Source organism: Rattus norvegicus, chromosome 19, assembly GCF_021556685.1.
Source record: "Rattus norvegicus strain SHRSP/BbbUtx chromosome 19, alternate assembly SHRSP_T2T, whole genome shotgun sequence".
Taxonomy (NCBI): domain Eukaryota; kingdom Metazoa; phylum Chordata; class Mammalia; order Rodentia; family Muridae; genus Rattus; species Rattus norvegicus.
In genome coordinates this window covers 66673590-66697848 of record NC_141552.1, presented here as the reverse complement: position 1 = coordinate 66697848, position 24259 = coordinate 66673590, and the positions used below count along the sequence as shown (strand labels likewise).

Genomic DNA, 24259 nt, shown 5'->3' with positions numbered 1-24259 from the left:
TGTGTGTGTGTCCCGGGTGGGATTGGATGCCAGCCATCACCAAATGTTCAGTTGACTTCCCGCTCCCAGGCTGAGGGCCCCTGTCCTGGGCACAGGGAGGACGGTGGGTCCCGGGTGGGTCGGGATTCCAGGAGCTGCTGGAAGCTCCGCCCTCGGCCCCCTCGAGGGCAAGAGGAAATCCCGGGTGGGTGGGTCAGGGCGCTGTTGTACTGAGCCTGTGGAAGGAAGAGTCTCTCTGTCGGGGAGGGGACGAGAGGAGGAGAGGAGGAGAGGAGGAGAGACCTCTGCGCATCCTGCGTGGGGAAAGGCTGGCACTCACAGGCTGGGCCCGTGTTCCATCCAGGGCGGGCTGAGGAGGGCTGGGGAGGCTGTAGGCCACGCGAGGCAGGCAGGCAGGCAGGCAGCCCCCGGGCTGGGGCGTGCGGATGGGGCTCGGGCAGGGGTGAGGGGCGCGCGGAAGGCAGGACGCGACGACTTTCTTAGGTGTGGGCTCTCTGTCGTCTGGGCTCTGGGCTCTGGGCTCTGGGCTCTGGGCTCTGGGCTGGGGACTCGGGACTCGGGACTCGGGACTCGGGACCCGGGGGCTTGGGGCTTGCTGGCTGTCTGACGTGCCACCGGTGGGGGTGGGCCGGGCGGGCCTGGCGAGCGGCTGAGCGAGCGCAGCAGGCTCTTGGGGCTTGTCGGCGAGGGCCGCCCTCGTCTACGGCCATACCACCCTGAACGCGCCCGATCTCGTCTGATCTCGGAAGCTAAGCAGGGTCGGGCCTGGTTAGTACTTGGATGGGAGACCGCCTGGGAATACCGGGTGCTGTAGGCTTTTTGGACTCCCTTTTGGCCGCGGCGGGGGACCAGTCTCAGGCCAGGCCATCCCCACCCACATGCATCCCACAGCCCACAGGCCACAGCCCAGGCCCCGGGGAGAGCCCACCCTCGCCCTCTCAGATGCCTGGCATATGCACGGTGGCTCCAGACAGAGTGGGCGCCCCGACACCCACCACCCTGGAGGCAGCAAGACAGGAGGTGAGAGAGCCTCTCTCCATTTGCAGCGAGCCCAGGCTGGCCTCGAACACCACATCCTCGCCCACCACCGCACTGGTCTCTCTCCCCGTGTAGTGTGTGGGATTGCCTGGGTGGGTGGGTGCCCCTGTGGGGGTGCCTCTTAGGAGGCCACGGCGCGTGGGTGACTGCTGCGGTGGTGGGTGTGGCTGTGAGAGCGTGCAAAGGTCTGTGTGACCACCGGTGTGTGAGAGTGTGTGTCGCTCCCCCTCCTGCCTCCTGCTAAGGTGACTCCTGCGAGAGTCTGTGTGTGAGTGAGTGTGTGAGTGTGTGAGTGAGTGTGTGACTGAGTGTATGTGTGTGTGTGTGTGTGTGTGTGTGTTTGTGAGCTGTCCTTAGGTTCCGTGCCTGCTTATGCTCCCTAGGGGGCCTGTCTACCTGTTCGGTCCGGCTTTCTTACCCCGGTGAGTTCATGCCTGGCGCGCGTGTCTGCCTGCGTGGGTCTTGCCTCTGCGCGCCCGCGTATGTGTGCCCCTATAAAGGGGTGGCACGCACGTGTGTGTGTGTGTGTGTGTGTTTGTATGTTTGTGTGTGTGTATACTTGTGTGAATGCCCGCACTTGGGAGGGAGGGCAAGGGCAGTGGGGCCTGGCTCTTGGGCCAGCCTCTCCGCTGGGTGGGCGTGGCTAGTGTGTGTGTGTGTGTGTGTGTGTGTGTGTGTGTCCCGGGTGGGATTGGATGCCAGCCATCACCAAATGTTCAGTTGACTTCCCGCTCCCAGGCTGAGGGCCCCTGTCCTGGGCACAGGGAGGACGGTGGGTCCCGGGTGGGTCGGGATTCCAGGAGCTGCTGGAAGCTCCGCCCTCGGCCCCCTCGAGGGCAAGAGGAAATCCCGGGTGGGTGGGTCAGGGCGCTGTTGTACTGAGCCTGTGGAAGGAAGAGTCTCTCTGTCGGGGAGGGGACGAGAGGAGGAGAGGAGGAGAGGAGGAGAGACCTCTGAGCATCCTGCGTGGGGAAAGGCTGGCACTCACAGGCTGGGCCCGTGTTCCATCCAGGGCGGGCTGAGGAGGGCTGGGGAGGCTGTAGGCCACGCGAGGCAGGCAGGCAGGCAGGCAGCCCCCGGGCTGGGGCGTGCGGATGGGGCTCGGGCAGGCGTGAGGGGCGCGCGGAAGGCAGGACGCGACGACTTTCTTAGGTGTGGGCTCTCTGTCGTCTGGGCTCTGGGCTCTGGGCTCTGGGCTCTGGGCTGGGGACTCGGGACTCGGGAGCTTGGGGCTTGCTGGCTGTCTGACGTGCCACCGGTGGGGGTGGGCCGGGCGGGCCTGGCGGGCGGCTGAGCGAGCGCAGCAGGCTCTTGGGGCTTGTCGGCGAGGGCCGCCCTCGTCTACGGCCATACCACCCTGAACGCGCCCGATCTCGTCTGATCTCGGAAGCTAAGCAGGGTCGGGCCTGGTTAGTACTTGGATGGGAGACCGCCTGGGAATACCGGGTGCTGTAGGCTTTTTGGACTCCCTTTTGGCAGCGGCGGGGGACCAGTCTCAGGCCAGGCCATCCCCACCCACATGCATCCCACAGCCCACAGGCCACAGCCCAGGCCCCGGGGAGAGCCCACCCTCGCCCTCTCAGATGCCTGGCATATGCACGGTGGCTCCAGACAGAGTGGGCGCCCCGACACCCACCACCCTGGAGGCAGCAAGACAGGAGGTGAGAGAGCCTCTCTCCATTTGCAGCGAGCCCAGGCTGGCCTCGAACACCACATCCTCGCCCACCACCGCACTGGTCTCTCTCCCCGTGTAGTGTGTGGGATTGCCTGGGTGGGTGGGTGCCCCTGTGGGGGTGCCTCTTAGGAGGCCACGGCGCGTGGGTGACTGCTGCGGTGGTGGGTGTGGCTGTGAGAGCGTGCAAAGGTCTGTGTGACCACCGGTGTGTGAGAGTGTGTGTCGCTCCCCCTCCTGCCTCCTGCTAAGGTGACTCCTGCGAGAGTCTGTGTGTGAGTGAGTGTGTGAGTGTGTGAGTGAGTGTGTGACTGAGTGTATGTGTGTGTGTGTGTGTGTGTGTGTGTGTTTGTGAGCTGTCCTTAGGTTCCGTGCCTGCTTATGCTCCCTAGGGGGCCTGTCTACCTGTTCGGTCCGGCTTTCTTACCCCGGTGAGTTCATGCCTTGGCGTGCGTGTCTGCCTGCGTGGGTCTTGCCTCTGCGAGCCCGCGTATGTGTGCCCCTATAAAGGGGTGGCACGCACGTGTGTGTGTGTGTGTGTGTGTGTGTTTGTATGTTTGTGTGTTTGTATACTTATGTGAATGCCCGCACTTGGGAGGGAGGGCAAGGGCAGTGGGGCCTGGCTCTTGGGCCAGCCTCTCCGCTGGGTGGGCGTGGCTAGTGTGTGTGTGTGTGTGTGTGTGTGTCTGTGTCTGTGTCTGTGTGTGTGTGTCCCGGGTGGGATTGGATGCCAGCCATCACCAAATGTTCAGTTGACTTCCCGCTCCCAGGCTGAGGGCCCCTGTCCTGGGCACAGGGAGGACGGTGGGTCCCGGGTGGGTCGGGATTCCAGGAGCTGCTGGAAGCTCCGCCCTCGGCCCCCTCGAGGGCAAGAGGAAATCCCGGGTGGGTGGGTCAGGGCGCTGTTGTACTGAGCCTGTGGAAGGAAGAGTCTCTCTGTCGGGGAGGGGACGAGAGGAGGAGAGGAGGAGAGGAGGAGAGACCTCTGCGCATCCCGCGTGGGGAAAGGCTGGCATTCACAGGCTGGGCCCGTGTTCCATCCAGGGCGGGCTGAGGAGGGCTGGGGAGGCTGTAGGCCACGCGAGGCAGGCAGGCAGGCAGGCAGCCCGCGGGCTGGGGCGTGCGGGTGGGGCTCGGGCAGGGGTGAGGGGCGCGGGGAAGGCAGGACGGGACGAGGGGCAGGCTGTTTTCTTAGGTGTGGGCTCTGTGTCGTCTGGGCTGTAGGCTCTGGGCTCTGGGATGAGGAGACACCTCTGCTCATGATTCTTTATACATATCCCTGTTCCTTGTTATTCGGGGCTTTCTGGGTCTTGTGGGCTCAAGGTGTGTTGGGTGGGCTGGCTGGGCTGGGGGGTGTGGGCAGCTGAGGGAATGCAGCAGGCTCTTGTTTATTTTTGGCGAGGGCTCTCGTCTATGTCCATACCACCCTGAACCTTTCCAGGAGGTTTGTGCAAAAGGTGGTGAATGCTAGCACTCACTGGCTGGCCCAAGGTCACAATGCAAATAGAAGTACCTATGATGGCTGGAATGTTTCAGGTGTGTTTGGCTGGTGTAATTTGTGCAGAGTTTGGAGGCTGTTGTATCACCAGGGCTCTAAGTGTCAGGAAGTGGACAAACGTCTCCCTAGCAGAGGGCTTGAGGAAACAATTTTTCACAAGGAGATAACACAGAAATTAATCATGCAAAAACTTTCATTGGTGTTTGTTAAGTGTTCAAAACAAAACTTGTGCAGGGTGTGAATTCCCAGGGGAGAGGGGCAGAGTAACTGACAAGCTGCAGGCTGCTGTAGATGGCTATGTCGGCGCACCCACAAGTCCTGCAGGGCCCTGTCCCAGTGTCTGTCCAATCACTGCTGTCTCCAGGGGCTTGAACCCCACATTGTCCAGGGGGATCCCGAAGGCCAATAACTTTGCCTCATATGTACGCAACAGGTCGTTGTGGGCCTGCAAGGACAGAGCAAGGTCAAGAAGAGTCCACTTGGGCCTGGGAGTCGCAGCCATCATGCTATGGACCCCAAATGTCCCCTCTGTCTGCTGAAGGTGTAGGGTGGTCCACAGAGCTCCAATTAGGATAGCCAGTGCCTTCTGTAGTCTAGAGCCTCGCTTGCGTATGCCTGTAGCTCACATACTCACAAGGCCAGACTCAGGAGAACCGGAGCTCCTGGCCCTTTCCCAAATATTTCTCCCTAAGGCTCTCCTCTCCTTCCCTGCCAAGATGGACTGACATCTAATCCCTGTCCCTGGAGACCACATCCCCTCCAACTCCCCAGTGACACGCAGGGGTATGGTGTGTGTTTGTGGGGGTGGGGGGGTTGGGCCCCTGGAATGGTGCTGGTGGCCAACAAAGACAGGGGACTTCCTCTGAGGGAGCTTGCTCTTTTTTTTTTTTTTTTTTTTTTTTTTTTCCCTTTTCTCTTTTTGAATCCAGGGCCTTGTGCTTGCTAGGCAAGCACTCTACTACTGAGCTAAATCCCCAACACTGAGGGAGCTTGATCTTAATCCTGTTTTCGTTTTTTGGTGTTTTGTTTTTATGTGGGAAAAGGCCCCACTATGTAGCCTGGGCTAGAACTTGCTGTATCCCCAGAATGGCCTCACACTCAAAATCTCACTGCTTCACTTTTCCCTGCAGTGATTCTGGAACCACTCCCCAGGCCACGTCCTGTGCTCAGGAGTGGTGACCAAAAGAAGGTTTCAGTTTTGTTTCTGTTGACTTTTTGTTTCATTTTTGTGGAGTTTTTTTTTTTGTTTGTTTGTTTGTTTGTTTTTGAGAGAGAGAAAGACAGAAGGGGGCAGGAGAGCGAGCATACAGCTGGAGGTGGGGTAGGTAGGAAGACTTTTGGGAAAGGAAAAACATCCAAATATAGTGTGAGAAAATTTTTAATGATTAAAGTCACTACTGTCTTGGCCGGGTGAGTGCTAAGATTACAAGATTACAGTACACACCTTGTTAAATGGGTGTTTTTTCTCCTCTTTATGCAGGATCCCTAAATAGCCCTTGATGGCCTGGAACTTGCTATATACACCAGGCTGGCCTAGAATTAAACACCATCCACCTGCTCCTGTCTCTTGAGAGGTGGGATTAAAGGGGATATGCCACCACACCTTGTAGTTTAGTGCTTTTTATTGTTACTACACACATGTATGGGAAGGCACGCACAGCTTATGTGCAGATGCCCTAAAAGGCCAGAAGAGAAAGTCTGACTCCTTGGTGCAGAAGTTACAGGCAGCTGTGAGCTTCCCCCATGTGGATGCTGAACAAAACTCCACTGATGTCAACAACCCCAAATGCACATTTTAACTGGGAGCCTTTCATCAGGTAGCTGTGAAGTCTTGGTCTGAGAGAGGGCCTCACTCTGCAGCACAGGCTGCCCTTGAGCCCAAGCTCCGCCTGCCTCTGGCTCAGAGGTGTTGATGAATTGAGTGGAATGAGAAATGCTTTGAGCCTACCCAAATGTTCACAGCAGACGGCAGAAGGGTTCCTGAGCTGGGGGTGTAGCACACACCTTTAATCCCAGTCTCAGGAGGCAGAGATGGACAGATCTCTGTGACTTCCAAGCTAACCAGGGCCATACAGTGGGTCTGTGTCTCAAACAGAGCCAGAGAAAAGGGCCAGGAGGAGATGGTGCAGGCAGGTGGATCTTGGAGTTCAAGGCTAGCCTGGTCTACAGAGCAAGTTCCTGGACAGTCAGGGCTACACGGAGAAACCCGGACTGGAAACCAAACAGAGAAGAAGAAAAGGGTTGGTTATCCTCACTGAGGCTCAGGGAAGAGAAGCAGTGCTTGAAAACGGAGAGAAAGGGCCAAGTAAAAATGGGCTCCAGCGGGAGCTTCAAGGACTGGGCTGGCTACCAACACTCTAGGTCCAGACCTTGGCCCCCAAGAGCCAAGGTACACACAGCAGACTGCCCTATGCTCAGCCCATGTCAGCTGAGGATCAGGTGTGAGAAGCTCTAACCTGGGCTCTAGGGAGAGCTGGGAAGCTGGGGCAGCTGGGATAGCATGGATCCTGGGCCACAGTAACAGATGCTGCTCACTTCTATTAGCAATCAAACAGGATGGCATGCATGTCTGGATGAGGCCCTGAACTGAACAGGAATGCAATGCCTGCCCAACAGGACTAAGAATGTAACCTGTGAGGTGGCTGCTGTGGGTATGTCCTTGGCGGACAGGGAGCAAAGGAAGGACAGTAGACCCTTAGGACCATCTGGATGTAGCACCCAGGCCTCTCAGGTGCATGGGACAGACGGCAGCCGAGGTCTGGCAGGAGGCCACTGACACACACGTTCAGCATGGAAGGGCATCGGGCTATTTAGATTACAAGAGTATGAGAAAAGGTGGGAGCCCAAACTGCTCCTGCTGAAGGCAGTGGGCATTAACCTGGAAGGCACAGAGGCTCTTCCAGGAAGGAAGGGTGAGGAGAGGCAGGTTTGAACATGGTAGGAGGTAGAGCCCTGGGTGTAGCGGGCCAGCCTGTGCACAGTCAGGACAAGGTGCTGAGTCTCAGGCCCTAAGGCTCTGAGTGCCCATCACATGGGGTTACATGCTACCTCCTAAACGGAGCATGCAGAAAAAGGAGTAAGATTCCTCAGAGACCCTTTGTCTGTGATATTCGAAAGGTGAAGCTGGGCACAGTTCTCAGGCAGAAGAACCCCTGAGGAAGAAGGTGAAGCCCAGTGGATGGGGGAATTAGCCATACCTTGCAGACTCGGGCCAGCTCATACTGCAAGTCCTTGATGGTGGTATTCTTCGACTCTAGAACGTCCTAAGGAGAGACAAGGGTGATTTTGATTATTTATCATCTAGCAGAGGTGGACAGGGGGACACTAGTCTAGGGTTCCCTAAGGGTCTGAGAGGCTCAAAGAATAAAGTTGTGTGGGTCCCTCAACTAGACTTGTTGGAAGGAAAGGTCTCCAAGGATACACAAGAAAAACAAATGAGGACAGCAGACTGGGCGGTGATGGCGCACACCTTTAATCCCAGCACTAAGGTGGCAGACGCAGACAGAGCTCTATGAGTTGGAGACCAGCCTGGTCTACAGAGTGAGTTCCAGGACAGCCAGGGCTACATAGTGAGACCCTTTCTCAAACAAAAAGCTAAAGACACAGTCACTTTGTCAATTCCATGAAAGATCCTTTCTCTTGTTCACAAGCTGTAGCAGTGGTGACCAGGGGAGGCAGAGCTGAGCCCCAGTTAGAGCCAAATGCCCGTCAGGACAGCTACAGCTGCTGGCACAACATCCGTGCCTCAGGGACTGCACAGCAAAGGCACTTGACTAGCACAGCGACAGACAGATCCTCTTCCCCACACGCCTGTGTTCCCACTGACCAGCCATATCCCGACACAGGGCACAGTGAGGAGCAGAGAGCATCCAACAAGGTCTCTCGGATAACGGTGCCACCTAAGGCCTGAAAACTGACCCTACCAAGTAACCCACGTCACCCAAACCACTACCCACTGGTCCAGGGTCTAATACGGAAACAGCCCAGGTCTTAGCACACCCGACTCCATGACTGAAGTACCACTGGGGCCGCAGAGCCCGCAGACAGCATCGCCAGCCACCACGCGGACGCAGGCCTAATCCATCAAGGTCCACAGCTCTGGGAAAGTCTCGAAATGGACTACCCCTGCCTTTTGGCTTTTGGAGTTCTGCTCCTGGCTAACTGTTCTTGTAAACTGAAATATGTCCGCCCAAAACATGGTTTCTGTGCTTTTAAAGCTCATCCTGAGAGAGGCTCAGTGCTACAATGGGATCCCAAACACCCAGTGTGGTCACCAGCCAGCTGATAAAGACTGTTTCTTGGCGTAAATCCATGTCTGAGGAGGCTCCTCTGGAAGATTCCCCACACCACTACTCTGTGAGGGAACATTAGCCTGACTGCTGACAAACACAGATGTTACCTTGGACCCTCCTGAACCAGGTACAGCTTCTCTCGGATCAGCCTCCTGACAACTTTGGCCTCTTTGACCCTTCACCAGCCGTGCCTGCTTCTTTACCTCATGTCCCGCCTGAGGTAGAGCAGGCTTTATCTGAAATGTCTACACCCAGAACCTCCCACAATTCCCAGGGCCACTAAACACATTAATGCACTTGTGAGGTCTTTGAAACCACCCAGTCTGCAACCCCCAGCGCTTGTGTGCTCCCTAGGGAAGCTCAGCAAGGAGCTACCTGCGATGTCTAAGGCTGCACACCTCAGACAGGCAGTGAGGTGAACAGGCTGACTACAGAAAGTCCAAGTCTGTGGTGAGCAATGAGCATTTAAGTCCAGCTATCCCGCACGCCATAAACATCTCAGGATAAACCTAGCCGCCAGCCGCTGCTGCTTGTCTGCCTTTCTGCTCCAAGCACAGCCCGAGTCCCAGAGACGCTGTGCACCCTGCTGCCCTAAAGGATCTGCTCAGGAATGGATCATCCCCCTTGCTAGGTCAGCTGGGGCTTCAGCTGTTCACATCCTAGAAGCATGAATGAATCTGGCGCCAACCACCACAGCTGACTCCAAGGGGCCCTTAGAGAGAGAGACCCAGAGCTACTTACTGGGGACCAGCCATTCACACTTTCCATGTGTCTGAGAGCCTCAGCCACAATGGCTGGCTGGTATTCACATTAGCCAAACTATGCCACCTGCTCCTATGTCCTCCATGCCCCAAGCTAGGTAGAGGGAGCGGAGAGACCTGGCCTTAAAGAGTAGGCAGCAGGTAAGCTGGGGGTTCTGACAGAGGCTCGGTGCCCTGACTCTTCAGGGGACAGAGAACCTTCTGTCACAAGAATAAGCAATGCTCTGAGCTCGGTTCAGACATTACTCCCAGGTCCCAGGAAAGCAACAAGGGATACATTAGTCTCCATGGCCCCTATGTCACTGTCCGAGGGTCTTCATGGAGGCAGAGGAACTTGGACCTACGAGTGTCCAGATCAGTTTTCTCTCCTAAGCCACCTATGTTCCAGTCAGGGGCTGTGGCTCAACAAGCTACAAACCAGGGCAAAACAGGAACTGCAGAGACTCCAGACAGAAGACCTGGGCATGTCACATGCCCTTAATGCTAGCACTCAGGAGGCAGAGGAAGGGGGATCTCTATGACTTTGATGCCCGCTTGGTCTACAGCGTGAGTTCCTGTGTTAAACTGGGAGACAGGTCAGGGTTGGGAGGGACAAAACCAAAAGAAGACGAGTTAGCCCATGCCCTGCTCTCTGCTGCAGAAACCATGGCAGCCCCTGACTTAACTGGGGGTCTCTGTGCCACCCGAGAAGGCGTAGCGGAGCACAGGACTGAAGGGCCCAACCTGGAAAACCAGCATTTGCTTAGGAGGCCATGAGCACCTACCTCAAGTTTGCGAGACACAAGTGTTAGTGCTGTAGGGTCCAGGTTGGAGGCAGCCAGCACCTCATTGAACTGCACCTCTCTCTTCTCCACAGCAGCATTCAGTGCCTGCAGCTTACGCTCCAGCACCAGGTTCTTGAAGCCTGTCTTCTGCTGCACCTCCTGGATGGCTGCAGTGAACTTCCGATAGAGCTCTTCCCTCTCCTGCTGCACCTGAGGAGACCAGAGTGAGCAACAAGGACCCCCAGCTGGGAGAAGCCATTTCCCACCCTGCCCTAAGTGTGCTCCTCTGTGATGGGGTCACCTTCACTGTTACCACACCATGACACGGGAACCTTTGCTGTCCACACTGCCTGCACTAGACCCTCTGCACACAATGAAAGGTGGGTAACGCAGCACACAGCAGAGGGAAGAGGGAGAATTAGCATTACTGCTTACACTAGTCAGGGCTTCTACTGCTGTGATGAAAACCATGGCCAAAGCAAGTAGAGGAGGAGAGGTCTGGCTCACATTTCCACACTGTGGTCCATCATCGGAGGAAGTCAGGGTAGGAACTTAAGCAGGGCAGGATCCTAGAGGCAGGAGCTGATGTAAAAGGCCATGGAGGGGTGCTGCTTACTGACTTGCTCCTTGCTCTGCCTGCTTTCTTTCTTTTTTTTTTTAAAGATTTATTCATTTATTATATATAAGTACACTGTAGCTGTCTTCAGACACACCAGAAGAGGGCATCAGATCTCTTTACAGATGGTTGTGAGCCACCATGTGGTTGCTGGGAATTGAACTCAGGACCTCTGGAAGAGTAGTCGGGACTCTTAACCACTGAGCCACCTCTCCAGCCCTCAGCCTGCTTTCTTATAGAACTCAGGACCACCAGCCCAGGGGTGGCCCCACCTACAATGGTTTGGGCCCTCCTTCATCAATCACTAATTAAGAAAATAAAATGTGGGGCTGGGGATTTAGCTCAGTGGTAGAGCGCTTACCTAGGAAGCGCAAGGCCCTGGGTTGGATCCCCAGCTCCAAAAAAAAAAAAACCAAAAAAAAAAAAAAAAAAAGAAAGAAAAGAAAATGCCCTACAGGCCTACCTACAGCCTGACCTTGTGGAGGCAGGCATTTCCTCATTGAGATTCTCCACTCTCAGATGACTCTAGCCTGTGTCACGTAGACATAAAACTGACTACCCAGCACCCTGACCACCCAGCACCCTGACCACACAGCACCCCGACTGCTCCTCTCAGGAAATAAGAGCTAGAAGGAGAGCCATGCTCTGAAAACCGCTCCACAGGTAGGTCAGAGCCAGCCGTGCCCAAGTTAGGGCCCTGGGCTCAGATGAGACATTATCACCAACCACCCCAGATGAGAGTCAAGGCAGGTCCAGGTCAAACTTGAAGCAAGTGTCTATCAACCACGGGGACATCCTTGCCCATCTCCTATTAACATGTGCTGTGAAAGACCAAGACTATAGGCAGGGCACACTTAACATACAGTTATGAGAATTCCTGTGAGTGGCAGAGATTCACCGTCTTCCTCTAGCCTTGCTGATACCTCCCCTGCCTTGGCAGTTTCAAACATCTGGCCAAGGCCAACCCTGCACCCCAGGGCCCCAGGGCTTTGGCCAGCATACATGATCTGAGAATCTCATCTTCCCCAGAGCAGGCTCCTCTGAAACATCCATCCATGTCAGATCCAGGTTGACTTTCACAGGCACTGAGCACCTTAGAGGGTATGACTTGGGTTCTGTCGCTGTCCGTAAGGGTGGAGCCAAGGGGTGGATCACCAAACACCCCACTGTCAGCAGGGCCACCTTCCTTCTCCCTGTGCTTCTGCGGTCAGCATTTGGCGAGGGAAGGCAGAGATGGGCCTTTTCAGCAAACTCTAGGGACCCAAGGCACTGAAGCTATGCATATTCACTGGACATGGAGTTAGAGGCTGGGAGAACTCTGTAGCTGGACGGGTGGTGAAACCACGTGTGCTCGATCTTGGATGCTGCTCAAGGGTACGCCGTTGTTCAAAAAGCTGAGGTATAAAACCAAGGTCATGTGCCATCCCTCGGTGAGACTGTGCTCACACGCATAGAAAACAGGAGAGAGCCACACCAAATGAGGCCGCTGGGAATTCATGTTAAGGGAGTTTTGATTTTGCTTCTTTTTTTTTTTTTTTTTTTTTGGTTCTTTTTTTCGGAGCTGGGGACCGAACCCAGGGCCTTGCGCTCGCTAGGCAAGCGCTCTACCGCTGAGCTAAATCCCCAACCCCGATTTTGCTTCTTTATCCAAGTATGGTGTTTATTTGTTTGTCTATTTAGAGATGGTCCCTTCATGTACAACAAACAGGCCATATGCTAATACTATGAAATGGGCCACGGAGATGAGATCATGGGACCGAGTGTCCCACAAATCCATAGTCCGGCTGCCAAGGAGACAAAAGGATCTCTCCGCACCGGGGCCCTGGGCCTTCTACAGAATATACCACAGGTTGTTGCCTGACAAAAATTATGCATGTCAGGTAGTGCACACCTTTAATCCCAGCGCTTGGGGGGCAGATCTCTGTGAGTTCAAGGCCAGCCTGGTCTACAGAGTGAGGCCCAGAACAGCCAGGGCTACACAGAGCGAAACCACAAAAAAAAAAAAAAACTGTCTCCAAACACAAAAGACACAACCCAGCTCCCCAGGAGGCTAGGGCAGGAGGAGGCTGGGTCCTAGGAGCTTAAGGCCTGGCTGAGTGGGACGGTGAGACCCTATTTCCAAACAAAGAACAGGCAGAGTAGGCCCAGGTCAGAGGGGACTTCAGCGGACACAGAGCCCGCCATGGCGCCCGCAGCTGCTCACCTTGATGAACCTCTGCTCCAGGATCTCATGCTCCCACTTCAGGTCCTTCAGCTCCTTCTCAGTGACCTTCAAACGTGCCTTCGTACACTGCAGAGGTCAGGGGGCAGGAGACACCAAATACTTAGGATTCACAGACAGACACACCACAGACTCCCGGAGACGGCAAGGCTAGGAACAAATCAGCAGGAACAAATGGTTGGAAGACTAGCAGCCGGGCCCCACCAAGCTATGAGCGGAATGTGTGGAAAACTAGGGTCCAGTGTGCAGCAGCACCTGCCTGCTTACCGCTCCAGGGGAGTCCAAGGAAGGGGGAGCCCTACCTCCCCATGCCTCCGCCCCTGCACTAAGGATGCGTCCTGCTCCCAAGGGCCCTCGGACGGACGTCCCCTCATACGCCTTCCCTGCTGGGCAGAGCGGGACACTCACGGCCAGGATCTGCTTGTCCCTCTCATGGTTCCCCAGTCTCTTCTGCATCTCGCTCATCTCCTCCTTGGCTCTCTGCAGCGGCTCAGCCAGCCGCTTGTTCTGCAGAGACACCTCCGCCATCTCCCTCTCCAGGTACTCCTCCTTCTTCCTCATATCCTCCATCTGCTCCTGTAAGCAAGCAGTCACGTTCGGGGCTTCACCTCAGGACACGCATCCTCGGGACACGCGTGTGGATTTGACGATTAGTACGTGATATGTGTGTGGGTGTGCGCGTGTGCCACAGCGCACATGTAGAGGTCAGAGGAGGACTTTCAAGAGCTGCTTCTCTCCATCCACCACGGGAAGGGCTCAGGTCACCAGGCTTGCACGGAGAGCACTTTCAACCACTGAGCCATCTCGCTGATAACTTTTGGTTGTTTTTTTTTTTTTTTTGTTTTGATTTTCTTGAGACAATGGCTCCCTAACCAACCTAGACTGGCTTTGAGCTTGCTCTCCTTCTGCTTCTGCCTTGTAAGCACTGGGATTTATAGGTTTGTGCCACCATATCCAGCTTTGAATGCCCTCAATTAAAGACAGAGCTGAGGCAGGCATGGTGGCACACGCCTTTAACCTCAGCACTCAGGAGGCAGAGGCAGAGGGAGGTGGACCTCTGTGTGTTCGAGGTTAGCTTGGTCTACATAGTGAGTTCTAGGACAACCAGGACAACCCCATGAGGTGCCCTGTGTCAGAAAGCCACGCAGCCACATGCATGCTGAGGACCTGGTCTTATTTTACATGCAGGCACTACTTTTGCAGTCCTGATCTATTCTGAATTATGTAAGGGCATACATAACTTGCACGCAGACCAAGGGGCTGTGTCCGTCTAGACCAAGGGTGATTCTCTACTGTGGAAATCCTGCCAGTGTCAGTTTTATGTTCCAAGTTTCTAAGAAGTGACTGCAGGGAGAAACTCCTGACCCCATCCTGCCAGCACAATGTCACCACATCCTGTAAGCATAGTGCCGACGGCCAACTGTGGCCACACATCAGTCAACACAGTGTCCATCGTAGCCCGCCTGCATGTCAGAACGCCTCTGAAGTTATTTGTTCCCACTACAGCACAGCACAGTTAGGAAGGCCCCAGAGGATTTCCCCTGAAACACTGGGTAGCTTACGATACTTAGGAATCTTATCTGAAAGTCAGAGGGACAGCGCCCAATGTTATTACAGATCTGGTGGGATCAAAGGCGGGGTCTGCATCCATGGGCCCCGAGCACATCTCCCGGACCACATCGGTACCTTGAGGGAATTGATGAGGGCCAGGTTGTTGAGAGTGATGTCATTGTAGTAGTTTTTGATGTCAGTGAAGGCCTCCTCATGACGCTGCATCAGCGTACTGATCTGCCCGTTCTTCCTCTCCTCCACCTCGTGGATCTCAGTCTTTCTCCGCAGGTCAAGCTCGTCTCGAAGCATCTTCATCTTTTTATCATATTTGGCCTCGATTTCTGAAAGGCACACACAGCAGCTTAGACAAATAGAGGGCCTCACGCCATAAGAAACAATGGAACCTATTGGGGGCAGGGCCCACAGATGCCCATCAGGGTCAGACAGAGGCCGCACCAGCAACTCTGCCAGGAGCCAGAGGCTTGGGTGGAGCTTTTCCTGCAAGTGACATGTTCAGCACACATGTCACTGTCACCGGTCCTCTGCCTGTGATAGCCAGTGTCCACAGTGGGTGTCCCACACTAATCCCAGGGCACACTACCCATGGCCTATGTGACCTACAGCCACCCCCACACTAGAGGTCAATCAGTAAACCAGTGTACTCCTGACAGTGAAGGCTTTTCAGTCCAGGGGCTAAGGAGACTGAAGAAAGCACCACCCGTTGTTAACTGCGGCTCCCCAAACCCACACGGGAATGAGTTTTTCTCTGACTCTGAATCAAGCTGCTAGCTTCTGAAATAGTCTAACTCCTTCTCCCTGCTGTCTGTCTCGTGTGTGTGTGTGTGTGTGTGTGTGTGTGTGTGTGTGCGCGCACGTGTGCTCTAATATGACTATGTGCCTCAATTTACCTACCAAGCAGCAATTGGAGGGTGCCCTGACAGCATCCTACACCGTGTATGTCTGCGAAACTGACCTCGAACTTGCCTTTCAAAGTCATTTCGCATCTTGGTAATCTCCTCGGCTTGTTTCTGCACAAATGAGAAGGGAGTATTACTCCACAGGCAAACAGACAGACAGACAGGCCCACTCTCCTTAGGCTGAGCCCACTCCTCTCCTGTGGGAAAGTACAGCTTAGACACCCCTGTGCTGCTGCTGCTTTCTGGGTTCTCCTCACGCCTGCATAGTAAAGCAAGCCCAGAATAACACAGCTTTCAACCTCCACACTCCATACACGACTCACTTCCCACAGCCCAGTCACCTCTGAACAGAGAAAGGAGCAGACAAGGCAAACAGTACTCCTGAGAATTGGGCTCGTCTGTGTCGTCTGATCACAGAGCTACCTCTCCAACTCAGACTTCTATATCATGTGTTTCATATTTTGGGTGTTTGGCCGACAGGTATGTCTGCACCCCACACGTGTCTCTGGTGCTCACAGAAGCCAGAGGAAGCTGTCAGCTTTCCTGGAACTGGAATAATAGAGGCTCATGAGCTGCCATGTGGGTGTCGGGAATCGAACCCAGGTCCTCTAGAAGAGGAGTCGTTGCTCTTAACTGCGGCGCCATCCCTCCTGCCTCTACATACTACAAATTTGAGTACAATTTTGCTGATTTATTTGTTAAAAGCCTCTGAGCATTTTGCCCCCCAACCATAGGTCCCCGGTTGTTAAGGAAGCAGCTCGGGTGGCTCGGTCCCCTTTCCACAGCCATCGAGCCATACGCGTACCTACCAGACGCAGGTTCTTTATCACCACCTCGTTAGCCAGCTCCTGCTCCTTCAGCTCCACTTTCAGCACGCGCATGTCCTTGCGCAGAGCGCCCTCTTGGGCGCGGTGCTCCTTCTGGGCCAGCTTCATGACCACGGTGCCCTCAGTCTTCACCTCTGCCAGATTGTTCTGGTGTTCGTACAGAAGGTGCTTCACTTTCTGCTTGTAAACCTGGAGTGGGGGAGACGTGCCGCACGCTCACCTGAAGCGCCCGTGTGCTCAGCTCACAGGGAACTACGAGGCAGAACTGGATTCAGCCTGCTCCTCCCCCTGCCATGTCACAGACGCTTCAACTGACGGCTCAGGACCTGCGGGGCCTCTCCTACGACCAGGAGGACAAAACTACTTTCCCTTGTCCTCTTCTGAGGCTGTTGGATGGTTCTAACAGGGGAGCACAGTTGATACCATGACAGGTCATCAGTTATGAAAGAATAAATGAAAAAATAAAACTGCTTTTGGTTTGTTTTGAGACAGGGTCTCCTGTAGCCTAAGCTGGTCTAAAACTATGGACATAACTAAAGTTGGCCTTGAACTCCAGGTCCTCCTGCATCCACCTCCCGGGCCCTGGGGTAGCAGGCATGTGCCAATAATGTCCAGCCTTTGTTTTAGTACTTCTGCCATTTTGTTTGGTTGAATTCATAGCTGTCCTTGGCACACTGGCACCAAGACCTCATGACAGTCCTCTGTCATCAGGGCAAGTGGTCCTCCTCAGTGGAGCACACTGCTTCAGGTGGGTACACGTGTAGCAGGGCAGGATGCTGCGTGCGGATCCCCACCTGGCCAACTTAATCAGCAGAGTCGATGCTGGTGACCAATGGGGTGACAAATGACAGAGCCAAATCACCTTTGCAACCTCCTTTGGACTCTTGGAAAAATCACCTCTGGTTCCTAGTGTACAGGAGTATGTTCCCACAGAAAAGCAGGAAACCCCCACCCAGACCGTTTCTCCCGTGGGTATAGACGGACCGACGCCACTCACCTTGATCTCCACCTGGTGCCTCTCCTCGGCCTCCTCCATCTCCCGGTCTTTGTTGCGCAGCTCAGCCTTCTTCTCCTCCAGCTGCCTCCGCGTGATCTCCCAGAAGGTGTGGATTTTGTCCCGCTCCAGCTGAAAGTAGTTGCGCTCCTCCCGCTCCCGGTCCAGCTCCTCCCGGATGCGGGCGACATGTTCCTCCACCTGGTCAGACACAGGGCACCAGTGAGGCAAGGCTGCAGGAGCCCCGCCCACCACCAGGCGTGGCCCAAGGGGAACAGGGGAGAGAAGGGGAGGGGCCATCTTATTCAAAATAATACACAGCAGGAAGGCCCGAGCAGTAAACAGCAAATGTCTCTCAAATGTAACCAGTAATTATGAAACAATTATATCCGCTCAGCAGCCTGGACTCTTTTAAGAAATTTCTCAAAAGAAACACAATGATCTTCAACTATTTTAAACAGTACAATGGTTGAAAATTGCCATATATCAACTCAGTCTTAAGAGCTATGACGGGGCTGGGGATTTAGCTCAGTGGTAGAGCGCTTACCTAGGAAGCGCAAGGCCCTGGGTTCGGTCCCCAGCTCCGAAAAAAAGAACCAAAAAAAAAAAAAAGAGCTATGACAATCACACAGAAGCACATAAATGTCTCCACAAAACTTACACAAAACTAGCGGGCTCTTCGCACTCAACAGACTTTGGTCCACAGTCAATTATAAGTCTGCAAATAGGTTAGAGGGAAAGTAGGGCAGGTCTCCAGCTTTCTTGAGCGTGGCTTCCCTTGAGAATTAGTTATCTTTAGGCACAGCCACAGGATAGTTAGCAGATTTTCTCTCTCAAGAATACATTCCACTGGGCAGTGGTGGTGCATGCCTTCAATCCCAGCATTCAGGAGGTAGAGGGAGGCAGATAGATCTCTGTGAGTTCAAGGCCAGCCTAGTTAAGGTGAGTTCTAGGATAGCCAGGGTTGCACAGAGTCTCAAAGAGAAGGGGGAGTTAGGGTTAGGGTGGGGGTGGGGGCACTCCATTCTCCACAGGGAACGAATAAGACATCAGGCAGCCAAGCAGCTCTGAGGAAGGATGCTGGGCAGGGGCTAGGAGCCTATGAGGGAACATGCACGCCAGAATCTGACTAGTGCTTCACACCATGTCATGCACACTGAAAGACCCAACAAGTCTCTCCACATTGTGGGCCTTCAGTGTCACTCCAATAGTTGCAAACAGAACTCCTTCTCTGTTGGACTCATATGGTATCAGAGTTTGTTCTTAGGACTGGGACACTAAGGTTCAGTCTCCAAATGCATGAAATAAACGGGACAGAAACAGTATGTCGGGAGAACCCGAAGTGCACTCTATTCTCCATCCGTCCCAGTCAAAACGCAAACTGGATCCCCCAATACATCTCTGCTTAAACTTAATGGTTTTCCCGTACACAAAATAAAACAGCCAGCCTGGTCTACAGAGTGAGTTCCGGGATGGTCAGGATGACACAGAGAAACTCTGTCTTAGAACAGAGAGGTGGCTCAGTGGTTAAAAGCACTTGTAGCTCTTGCAGACGCACAAGACCCAGTTCCCAGGATCCAAATGGTGGCTAAACCACCATCTGCAAATCTAGTTGCAGAGGATCTGAAGCCACCTCCTGGCCTCCTCAGGCACTGAACACACATGGTACTCATGCAAGCATACAAGCAAACACACATGCGATACCTGTAAAAACATACACTTTGCATGTATGTCTCTGCATCATGTGAGTGCTTGGACCCTGTGGGGGTCGGAGGAGGACATCAGACCCCAGGGATCCAGAGTTACAGATGGCTGCGAGCCACTGTGTGGGTGCCGGGAACCAAACCTGAGTCCTGCACCAGAGCAGATTGCTCTTAACCGGCACGTCCAGTCTCCAGCTCCTAAAAACATGTATTTTAGATCAAAATACAGCTATGTAAAGTGGAACGTAGAAGGCCGGTGCTACGGGCAATGAAAGAAATCCCCCAGAATGCAAAGATAAGTGGAGGAAATTTATTAAAATACGCTGCAAGTAAGCAGCAGGCGAGATCCCAAAAGGCCTCGTGTGGTTGAAAGCAGGTGGAGTTTTATGGTGGTTGAGGGGGTTATTCGGTTCCAGAGGCCATCTGTGTGGGTTCATGGTGTTTGGGGGGGCAGCTCACTGTCTTGTACATAGCAAATTTACAGCACAAATTGTTTTCTCTTGAGACTGGCCAGCACTGCACAGTCATAACGCTACAGGTCATCAGGAGTTAGGCTCTGGATGTTGACAGAAGATAGCACGTGGAGTTGGGCACCACTCGTCATGCCTGGGCGTTAATGTAGAAGAGATTTTTAGATTTTAGCCTTAGGCCTTTGAAATCACCAACATCAGGCCAGTGCCTAACTCTAGTGTCAGCTTACGTCAGTCTTCTAACGCCCTTCTTCTCTCTTCAGCCATTACAACAGCGAGGCTTACTAACACAACTGCACATGACCTTCCAGCCCGTGTCAAAACCGCACAAGCCATCTGTCTTAGTTAGGGTTTTACTGCTGTGAAGAGACACCATGACCAAGGCAACTCTTTAACTGAGGCTGGCTTACAGGTTCAGAATTTCAGTCCATCGTCATGACAGCCTGAAGCACGGCAGTGTGCAGGCAGACACGGAGCTGGAGGAGCCGAGAGGTCTCCATCTTGATCCAAAGGCTGCCAGAAAGGGACTGACTCATCTGCACTGGGTGGGGGTGGAGCACAGGACCTCAAAGCCCGCCCCCACAGCGACACACCTCCTCACAGCGCCACTCCCTGGGCCAAGCATATTCAAACCACCACAGAAACCATCATCAACATCAAGACGGCCATGTTTGCACGTGTTGTAGTTTTGTAAGAGTTTGGTGAGTTCTATCATTATATTCTCTAACCTTTTACATCAATGTACATAAGTGGCTTAAGATAATTCATAGGGCTGGAGAGATGGCTCAGCAGTTAGAGCACTGGCTGCTCTTCCAGAGGCCCTGAGTTCAAATCCCAGCAACCACATGGTGGCTCACAACCATCTGTAATGGGATCTGATGCCCTCTTCCGGTGTGTCTGAAGACAGCTACAGTGTACTCACATACACAAAATAAGTAAATCTTTAAAAAAAAATTGATAATTTGTATAAGGATTTATTTGTATTACTTCCTTGAGTTCAATCCTCAACACAACCAAACAATATAATAAAGACATCATTCCAGAACCAGGGGTGTAGCTCAGTGGTGCAGCGCCTGTCTTAACTGAAAAATAAAGTAAAAGTAGAAAACCTCCTCAAGCTAAGCGCAAACAATTAGACAGAGGCGGCCACAACCGAGCTACAAAAATAAAACAACAAGGGGCCACAATGGTTCAGCAGGTAAAGGGGTCTGCTGCCAAGTCTGAAGACCTGAGTTCAATCCCAGCCCCTGCCACAGTGGAAGCAAAGAACCAGCTCACACAAGTTGTCCAATATATAAATGGAAGACTTAACACTAATTTTTAAAGCAGTAGATAAATTAATCAGACCAAGACAACGTAATTTTAAGTAAATCATGTTCCTTGTTAAACTTTCCCTTTTGATGTAATGTTTACTGGCAAACAAAGAATGACATGTATATATTACCACACGCATCCCAGCTCTGCGATCACGCCATCACCACACGCATCCCAGCTCTGCGACCACTGAATCACCACACGCATCTCAGCTCTGTGACCACTGGGTATATAAAAAGGTAAGAATGAAATAAAATGCCAAAAGTTTAAAAATACCTATTATGTTTGTGGGGTGTGAGGGACACCTCGAAACTACAGACGCAAGATAGGCACGATATATTTGGACAGACTGAGAGGAGATGGACACGCAGAACAGTGATGAGAGATTCACCCACACATCTGCAGCAGTGCTCCCCACCCCCGCCCCCCATCCTGAGACGGGGCTCCATGGGCTCTGCTCACCTGCTCCTTGGACATGTCCTCTGGTGCGACCCCATCAACGACTGCATTCCCTTTGGCTTTCCCTTTCTTCCCTCTCCTTTTGGGTGCCTTTGTGTGAAGAAGAGAGGACGGAGTAAGTACAGGTCAGCTCTACCTCAGGGTGTCCCTCTGACTGACTGCTCACATAGTCAGCTCTACCTCAGGGTGTCCCTCTGACTGACTGACTGCTCATATAGTCAGGTCTACTTCAGGGTGTCCCTCTGACTGACTGACTGCTCACATAGTCAGCTCTACCTCAGGGTGTCCCTCTGACTGACTGACTACTCACATAGTCAGGTCTACCTCAGGGTGTCCCTCTGACTGACTGCTCATATAATCAGGTCTACTTCAGGGTGTCCCTCTGACTGACTGACTGCTCATATAATCAGGTCTACTTCACGGTGTCCCTCTGACTGACTGACTGCTCATATAGTCAGGTCTACTTCAGGGTGTCCCTCTGACTGACTGCTCACATGGCTAGGTCTACCTCAGGGTGTCCCTCTGACTGACTGACTGCTCATATAGTCAGGTCTACTTCAGGGTGTCCCTCTGACTGACTGACTGCTCACATAGTCAGGTCTACTTCAGGGTGTCCCTCTGACTGACTGACTGACTGACTGCTCACATAGTCAGGTCTACTTCAGGGTGTCCCTCTGACTGACTGACTGCTCACATAGTCAGGTCTACTTCAGGGTGTCCCTCTGACTGACTGCTCACATGGCTAGGTCTACCTCAGGGTGTCCCTCTGACTGACTGACTGACTGCTCACATAGTCAGGTCTACCTCAGGGTGTCCCTCTGACTGACTGACTGCTCATATAATCAGGTCTACTTCAGGGTGTCCCTCTGACTGACTGACTGCTCACATAGTCAGGTCTACTTCAGGGTGTCCCTCTGACTGACTGACTGCTCACATGGTCAGGTCTACGTCAGGGTGTCCCTCCTTGACTGACTCTGCTCACATAGTCAGGTCTACCTCAGGGTGTCCCTTCTTGACTGACTCTGCTCACACGGGCATATGGGGAAGGAACACCTGTTTAGAATCTTGACCTCTACTGTTCGCACAGCGCTGACTGGAACATTTACCTAGGGGGTATCACTACACTGATCCCCCCATTAACACACCAGTGAAGGGGAGGGGATCTCAATGCATTTGGAGAAGCACAAAGGGGGGGGGTTGGGGGTTTAGCTCAGTGGTAGAGCACTTGCCTAGCAAGCGCAAGGCCCTGGGTTCGGTCCCCAGCTCCGAAAAAAAGAAAAAAAAAAAAAAAAGAAAAGAAAGAGAAGCACAAAGGGGGAAATCTTCCTCTTTTCAGAAGGGAAGGAGAAAGAAAACACTTCGAACTCACTCACTCCTGGATATAAGACAAGGATTTCTTTGTTACCATTAAAAAAACTTTTTTTTTTCTTGGATGAAAAACTTATTTGGGGGAGGAGGGTGTTCAGAAAGCTAAAATTAAGAAGCATTGGAGGGGGTTGGGGATTTAGCTCAGTGGTAGAGCGCTTGCCTAGGAAGCGCAAGGCCCTGGGTTCGGTCCCCAGCTCCGGAAAAAAAAAAAAAAGAACCAAAAAAAAAAAAATTCCCAGCAACCACATGATTGCTCACAACCATCTGTAATGGGATCTGATGCCCTCTTCTGGTGTGTCTGAAGACAGCCACAATGTACTCATATGCGTAAAAAAAAAACAAACAAAAAAACATTTAAGAGGTAGTGTGAAAACCTAAGAGGGAAAAGGGAAAACCTATCTAGGTTTTAAAAAAGGAGGGGGGCGGAGGAAGAATACACGACCCCCCCTGAAGTATGCTGGCTACCACACTTCATAACCACCACAGAGACACAGGAGAAGCGCATCCGTGAGTACGGGGTATCGGGCTCTTGGAGTGGTAGCAATGATGGAACCTGAGGCTTCTGAATCGATTTTACCACAAATGAGCCCTCCCCCCCCCCCCCGCCCCTTCAGGGGACCAGTGAGCAAACAGCACACTCTCTCTGTCTGCAGATGTTACCAGCAGAAATTGCTCACAAGTCCTGCTTTATTCTAGCAGCTTTGACAAGGCCATACAGGCTTGGAGGGAAGATTAGTTAATACTGGCCATGTTTCCAGCTCCCACCAGCTAATGACCCATGCCCTGGCACATCTGCCAAGAAACTGCATTATTGACAACATCTATATCCTGGGAGGAAGGACATTCTGTGAGGAAATATAGGAGGCAGGGGGCTTCTGCCTTGTTCTTCTCGGGAGCCCCTAAGGTGTGTACCCCTGGTCACTCCAGGACACGCAGACCTTGGTGGACAGAGACCTCCGGCCACCTGGGATGCGCTAGGTTTTCCACCTCTGAGACAGAGTTCTCAGGGTTTCCCCCCGGGGCCGGAGTCTGCTCCCTGTGAACCCTTAAGTGTCCCCGAGCCCATATGAAGTGGTCCCAAGGGTCTGGCGGACTCAGGCTTCTGGACACCTTGCACACCAGGCTCTCAGTCCGGCAACTTCGACGACCACCCCAGAGAACTGAAGAACCAATCCTTAGTTCTAGTGTACACAGGCCGCGGCATCCCGGCCTCCCCACCCTAGCCTCGCGGAAGCGCTCAGTTCTCAATTCTAGGAATCCGAAACCGCAGGCTGCTCGCCCCAGGCCTCCCAGTCCCCGGGACCCGACCCTGAGCACCGGCCCGACTCACCATGATGGCAGCAGTGCAGCACCTCCACTACTCCGGGACCGGCACTGGTCAGAGGAGGCTGTGCTGTCTCCTGGCAACTCCGACTCGATCCCGCGCTGGTTCTCAAATCCTCGCGAGACTCTTCTCCACGTCTCCTCCCCGTCCCCCCGCCCGCCTGCCCTAAGGGACCCGGGCAACCAGGGATGCGTCCCTAACAACGCGCCCAGAAGAGCTACTGTTGCCCTCAGTGCATTGCTGGTGTCTCTCCCACTACAACAAGAGGCCACTGTGGTTCCTCCGGTTCTCCAGAGCCTACGTGGCGAGCGCTCATGGAGGAATGGATGAAGAGGACGTCTGAATGTTTAATCTGCCTCCCAAGCTCAGTTCCCAAATTGGATTCAAATGTGAGCTAACAGCCTGCTCCTAGGGCTCATCCACCTTGCCCTGTTTGTGAAAATTCCTTCCACGTGCTGCTCTGATGCAAA

General features: G+C 53.6%; 1 protein-coding gene and 2 non-coding genes across 13 annotated transcripts; 2 read left to right on the top strand and 1 right to left on the bottom strand.

The window, feature by feature from the left end:
- Window positions 1-698: 698 nt before the first annotated feature.
- On the top strand, window positions 699-817 carry Rna5s12 (RNA, 5S ribosomal 12). Its single transcript, XR_015644511.1, has one exon. It is a non-coding gene; the product is annotated as a 5S ribosomal RNA (ribosomal RNA).
- A 1560-nt stretch (window positions 818-2377) lies between these two features.
- LOC120098723 (5S ribosomal RNA) lies at window positions 2378-2496 on the top strand. The gene has a single exon (XR_015644509.1). It is a non-coding gene; the product is annotated as a 5S ribosomal RNA (ribosomal RNA).
- A 1887-nt stretch (window positions 2497-4383) lies between these two features.
- On the bottom strand, window positions 4384-23841 carry Drc4 (dynein regulatory complex subunit 4). 11 transcript variants are annotated; one of them, XM_087594947.1, is made up of 12 exons: window positions 23796-23841; window positions 21101-21187; window positions 20769-20861; window positions 17155-17352; window positions 16136-16346; window positions 15387-15441; window positions 14549-14754; window positions 13271-13438; window positions 12845-12931; window positions 10026-10235; window positions 7406-7471; window positions 4384-4653 (listed from the first exon to the last, which is right to left on the bottom strand). In XM_087594947.1, exons 6-12 carry the CDS (start codon window positions 15415-15417, stop codon window positions 4504-4506), a joined length of 918 nt encoding a protein of 305 aa, XP_087451073.1. In that variant the 5' UTR covers window positions 15418-15441; window positions 16136-16346; window positions 17155-17352; window positions 20769-20861; window positions 21101-21187; window positions 23796-23841; the 3' UTR covers window positions 4384-4503.
- Between the last annotated feature and the right edge of the window lie 418 nt (window positions 23842-24259).

Bases quoted from the DNA above. Each gene is read 5' to 3' on its own strand.
- Drc4 (XM_087594940.1), bottom strand. The intron at 14,755-15,386 runs GTCAGTTTCGCA...TGTGCCTTTCAG, and splicing joins CTTTGAAAGGCAAGTTCGAG to AAATCGAGGCCAAATATGAT. The intron at 4,654-7,405 runs GTATGGCTAATT...CTGTCCTTGCAG, and splicing joins AGCTGGCCCGAGTCTGCAAG to GCCCACAACGACCTGTTGCG.